This window comes from Erpetoichthys calabaricus, chromosome 8, assembly GCF_900747795.2.
Source record: "Erpetoichthys calabaricus chromosome 8, fErpCal1.3, whole genome shotgun sequence".
NCBI classification, from domain to species: domain Eukaryota; kingdom Metazoa; phylum Chordata; class Cladistia; order Polypteriformes; family Polypteridae; genus Erpetoichthys; species Erpetoichthys calabaricus.
Window position 1 is genome coordinate 183212560 of NC_041401.2, and position 6000 is coordinate 183218559.

At 37.5% G+C, this 6000-nt stretch overlaps 2 protein-coding genes across 4 annotated transcripts in view; one reads left to right on the forward strand and one right to left on the reverse strand.

Annotated features, from left to right (window-relative positions):
- Positions 1 to 6000, forward strand: part of c8h2orf76 (chromosome 8 C2orf76 homolog) — a 331828-nt gene that overhangs the window by 183054 nt on the left and 142774 nt on the right. The window lies entirely within an intron of this gene.
- The window catches only part of vps13d (vacuolar protein sorting 13 homolog D), a 187744-nt gene that overhangs the window by 100634 nt on the left and 81110 nt on the right, over positions 1 to 6000 (reverse strand). For all 3 annotated transcript variants that reach the window (XM_028807954.2, XM_028807955.2, XM_051930739.1), the window contains 5 exons: positions 4218 to 4292; positions 3129 to 3234; positions 1867 to 2010; positions 362 to 497; positions 150 to 197 (listed from right to left, as the gene is read on the reverse strand). In XM_028807954.2, the coding sequence (XP_028663787.2) occupies positions 150 to 197; positions 362 to 497; positions 1867 to 2010; positions 3129 to 3234; positions 4218 to 4292 (509 nt within the window). The remainder of the gene's footprint in view (positions 1 to 149; positions 198 to 361; positions 498 to 1866; positions 2011 to 3128; positions 3235 to 4217; positions 4293 to 6000) is intronic.

Consider the following 6000-nt stretch of genomic DNA (forward strand, 5'->3'; position numbering starts at 1 on the left):
TAAGAAATGCCACACATGTACATATTTGATGTATATTTTATAAAAGATGCTAACATTATCTTCAAATGTGGAGCCTGAGAATAAGTAATAAAAAAAAAGAACAATTTAGAAAGAAACATATGAAAAAGTACGAAGCAAGAAATACCTACATAGACATGTGGATGAATTATGTTGGTTTTGCTAATTGGGCTTCCCACCTATAACAACAAAACAAGACTTATTCAAGAAATTCCATTTTGTAGCAAGGAATTCAATTTTAGAATGTTAAGCCCTTCCTGCAACTTTTATACTACACAAAGGACAACAAGAAAACTAGTTTTGGAACCTTAAAATTAAATGTTGAATTTCTGAGTAGACTCACTGTATTAGAAGGATTGTCGCGATCAGGGGCAGCGTAACGAAAGAACACCCCAACCTTGTCCACCGAGACAGGCTTCACCTGCTCCCAGCCACATACACGTACTAGCAGCTGGTGTAGCTTCAGGTCATGAGTGTGTCTGTCAGGGTACAAACAAGGGATGCCAAGAAGAAAAAAATAATTAGATGACTGGAGAAGGAGAATATCACTCCTGCTGATGTATTTTCATTTTCTTAAAATGTTACTAATTTCAATGTATACATTTCAAGACAAAAATGCATGGCTTAAGTATCATAAGAAACAAGCTGCTCTTTAGACTATTTGACCTATAGTCAATATCTTCAATGTGTTCAGATTTTAGAAAGTAACTTTCCTTTATTGAAGGATGTAAGGAATAAGTATAGTGGCAGTAATTCAATGATGAAAAGAATAAAAGGACCAACATAGCAGGTAAAGTAATTAATATGTAAAAATTAATATTCAGTTTTCATAAAAAACAGATTAGTGTTTTCACACGTATGTGTTTATTTACTATAAAATTAGCCAGATAGAGAGAGGCGGAGGATAGCAACTTTGTGTTTTGTAAAGCGTGAAAACGATTAATTTTGATTCTATACACACTTTATGGCCAAAGGTTTATGAACACCTGACCATCACTATATGAGATTGTTGGACATTGATACAGAGCTGACACAAACCCTGATTAATAAAGTCTTGAAGCCACTACTTGAGGATTTATTTTATGAACCATTGGATGTTACTGGATAAGCTTGCACTCATTTCTCAAATACTGAAAAACTAGCGGCTCTGAAAATTGGGGAGTCACCCTGTTACCCAAACACATTTATCAAACTAAGACATGAATGAAAAAATAAGTTTTCAGAAGAGCTATTACTTTAAGAAACAACATGAAAATAAAAACCTTGAGTCTTAACCATGACACTACTAATGCAATAGCAGTACTAAACTCACAACACAGCAATTCATCTCTTTTAGAACAGTTTCTTAGGTGATTATATTTTTAAAATGTATTTGATTAACTTTTTTTGTACATAAAGTTTTTGCAGTTATATCAAATTAATTCTACAGCTCATCACTGTCCAGTACAAAAAAAAAAAAAACTTTTAATCAATAATAACTAGAAGTCCATCCTTCTTCCAAACACATTTATCCAGGGCAGGGTCATCACTTTATAGCTGCCACTTTAATTTTTTTTTTACAAAATTAAAAAAAAATGTTTTAATTGTCAAAATCAGAATGAACCTGCATGTTAAGGGTATATTTGATTCCCCCTACTAGATAGATTCAGGTGAAAGCTGCCTAACTGACTCAAAAAAAGTTGAGAGTTACAAATTACAGTATCCTTTAAAAAGAAAATCATTCGTTTACAGTGTTTTCATACTTTTTTCTAAAGAAAAATAATTAAGTCTTGTTTCAGCAATCAATGAAAACAATTGCTATATTGAATGTGGACCAGAAATTTAGAGTTAGAATGAACTGCAGAGCACCTGTGTCGAAGTTTCTCTCGAGCTTGAAATTCAAAGGGAATTTCTTCTCCAGGCAGAACTTCACGCCATTGGCTAACATTGTGTGTGTCATTTAAACCACCATCAACAATATCATCAGAACTCCCACTGTGAGACAGTGCCACCCTGTGGAAGAAAATGGAGTTAAAAATGTTAAAAATAACCAGAAAATGTAGATCACTCTTCATTCATGACCCTATTTATTATAAAATATTGGGTTCACGGTGGTGTAGTGGTTCATCCTGTTATCTAACAGCTCCAAAACCTCGGCTTCATATTTCAGACCAAGCAATAACAGTGCCAAGCTTGCACATTTCTCTTGTGTTCATATAGGCTTAATCTAAAATAGCACACTTTTCTCCGTTAATTGCAAAGATGACCAGAATTAGTTGATTGGAGACTCCAAAGTTCCCTATTCTGAGTGAGTGTTGTGGGGAACAGCCCGGACACAGACAGGTAGACGCCATAGTTTCACCCAACACACGTTTATTTACAATATAGTAGTGCACACAACCCAGTGCCGCAGCACCAATCACCCCTTGAGTCCTTGGCCACAACACAATGCCTCGTACTGTCTCTAGTCCGCCTCCACTCCTCTCCACCAAGCTCTGTCCTTCTTCCTCCCAACTCTTGCTCCTGACTGGAGGGAGGCAGCCCCTTTTATTCCCCCTGGAAGGACTCCAGGTGGATCCTGAGGGCTCATAGCCACACCCCTGTGTGGCGGAAGCTCCCATGGTGAAGCCGGAAGTCCGCCGGGTGTCAAGTCTCTTCCCCCCAGTACTTCCCGGTGTGGCAGAAGTACTGAGGGCCAACACTCCCAAGGCATTGGGGCGCCCCCTGGCGGTGACCATGGGCCCCTACAGGGTTGAGCTTCCAAGCTCCGTACCCGTGGTCCCCAAAGCCACCAGGGAGGACGCCCCCTCGTGTCCTGGAGGAGGCACAAGCCCTCCTCCACTCCTCCTGGGCGTCCCAACCGGGCATGAACGCCCGCCGGGCACCACAGTGTATATATTAATGTACTCACCAATGAACAAGTACCCTTGTTAATGGTATCTGCCTTGGACCCTAGCATGTAAAGGTAACCTTATAACCCACCAAGGCTCTATTGAAATAAACAGTTTTAGAAACCTTAATGAATGATTACTGCTTGATGGCCTAATACCTTAGTACACATCTAAACAATCATTAAGTAAAGAGGCCATTTAGCACCACCGTTTAGACTGACTCTGCCTCGTTATGCTCACCTTGTTGGTGTAGTAGTCAAAGTGGCAAACCATAAGGTACATCCAGTGTGATTCCGCAATGCATATGGAACAAAAGGTTGCCTTCTCTTAGACATTTTTGTGCTGGCTATAATACAGGAAAAGGAGACAAGAGGTTACATGCAGCCTACACAAAGCAATACTAAGCTTATATACAAGTACAGTATATAAATTTAATACATCAGAAATATCTACATCAAAAACTGTAAGAATAAATTTTAACATATGTTGTAAAGCTATGGTTCTTAGTCTTACTCAATTGCAAATAATCAGGAAAATATTCTTGAAATAAGAATAATCCATTATCTCCAGATTCTTCTGAGTCATCTAAAAATTAACATTTGCACTTGTATTCTATCCTGAATTAGAATTAACAGGTATGGGAATAGATGAATGAATTTCTGTGTGTTTGATGGTGATGGTAGTTTTCTTCATTGGTCATAAAAACAAAGAACAACATTTTTTAAATGAAAACTCAAAATAACAGAATGGAAAAAAATGTGAAAATGAGAAGGAAAATATCTAAGATATTAAATAATCAGATAAAAAACAAACTGCACAGATGGTGAAAACCAAGTAATAAAAATAACAAGCTATGCAGGTTAATGTGCTGTAGCAAGTACAAAAGGAATTCTAAACTTAAGGGAAAACAAACAAGCCACTAAGTGATTAACAGATCTATGGACAGTAACCCTATAAAATATTACTGCAGTCCCTTTAGGACTTTGCATTACATGAAATGGACAGATGGACGGTCCATAAAAGGTTATTCCAACATCATTCATTCATTCATCCATTTTCTTAACCTTCTTATTCAAGGCCAGCTCTGGTGAAAGCTGCAGTATATCCCAGCAATCATTAAGGCAAGACTAGAACAAACCGTAGAGGGTGCCAATCCATCACAGGGTCTATCATCATTAATTTTAAACCAAACTTTTGCTAATTTTATGCAAACACTGGAATTTTAGTAACTGGCAAAACTGAGCAAATTGAAAACCAAAGCTCACACAAGCTACAGAGATAAGGAATTCCAGTCGTATATTAGCAGGCTGCCCAGACCATGGACAGTACCTTTGGCGTGTATTTGCTGCTCTAGACTAGTCAAGCTGGCGGTGCTTCTAGTTCTAAGACAGGCAAGAGGTACACCTGATAGATGAGAGAAATACAGTTAGAAAAGAGCAAGGGAAAGGGAACATCAGAATTAGATTGCAAACATACAGGCACAGAGATAAGCTACAGCTTGAAGTATTTTTTAGGTTAGCTGTAGAAAAATGCAATTCAAGAATTTTTTGAAAATAACAGAAAGTTGTTTCCTCCTCATTTACACATTCAGACAGAATGCAGCAAGTTCAGCTTGTCTCTGAATGCTGTTAGCATTGCAATTATACAAAAGGTTAAAAATTTAGGGTCACTTAATATTTAACTCTAAAGACAACATTTAACATCCAAAGAATTGAGAAAAACGTTATACTGAGATGCTTGTATTTAATTCTGCATTGGAAAGTAACAGAATAAAAGAATCACTTGAGAAGTGAGTGATCAAAATTTTATGTGCTTACAGTATATACCAGGGTTGTCATTGAGATAATTAATATTTCATAATGTTTAAAGACGTGTTAAAACTGTGGGGAAGACATGGCTTATTATAATGCAGAGAACCATGGCTGGAGTAGGCAGCGACGATTTTCAGTACATTACTGTGGTAAGTGTATTTAATAAGATTTGCTGTCATATAATCATCATTCTTCTATATCTTTTTTCTGATTCTGATTATTATTATTATGTTGCAGTGCGGTCTATTCCCTTTGGTTATGCATTGCTTGCCTTTGTTTTCATTCTTGTGCTGTATGAGAAGGTGTTCCTTGGGTTCTGCTGAGAGAAAGACTTTTCTGAAAATCTGAAAAATTCCTAGATAGGCAAGGATTAGTTTACTGCATTAAAACAATATTATCCTAACATTATAAAAAGTGTTACCACACCCTGGTAGGTTGAGACCACACCACCACTTAACCTTGAATACGCTGGAGCACCATAGCTGCTTATCTGCTCAAACCTGGGACTTGAATTTCTGCCTTTATTACCATCCACTTCCAAACCTCTGCATACTAAAACAACATCTACAGAAGATAACAACAGGAACACCAAATGTATTTCAGCTAACTGTTGCATTTATCTCTGCAGACTTTGACCTTAGGTCTCCTGACAGAGCCTGCTTGTAGATTTGTGTGCAAGGCAAGTATAAATTCATTATTTGTGTCGTGATTCATTTTTGCTGTTGTTGCGGTTATTGGGGCACTTTGGCAAGAGTGTTAGTAGAGAAGACCACTCAACTTTCTTAGGTTTCAGAAAGAACAGAGACTAAGGTGATGTTAGAACAGAAGTTAGAGAGAAAAACTTTAGAAAACCTGGGATTTAAGGTTTGAGATGCAGGCAAAAACAGACAAGCAACACTGGACCATAAAAACCATCCCACCACAAACTTTAAAGATGAGAATCCCATAGTGAGGCTGTGGTATAATCCACATTGAGAAGTGGAAAATGGTAATTCACAGATTAGCCATAATTCACCTTGTTCTTCACAAGTAGACATTAGGGAATGCTATGCACAAAAGCCTGAATGTTTGTTTTGCATAGTCAAGGGGGAAACATGGTTACAGTGTGGAGTGCATCTTCAGGGTACACTTTAGGACCACTGATTCCCTCAGAGGGCAAGGTAAGAGCCACAAACAAAAGAAGAATTATTGTGAATGATCATGATCATCATATGGCAAAATATTCAACAATGAAATAAGCAGAATCCCCCAAGATTCATCCTCACAACTTACAATTACTTTCAAACAAAACAAGCATATTT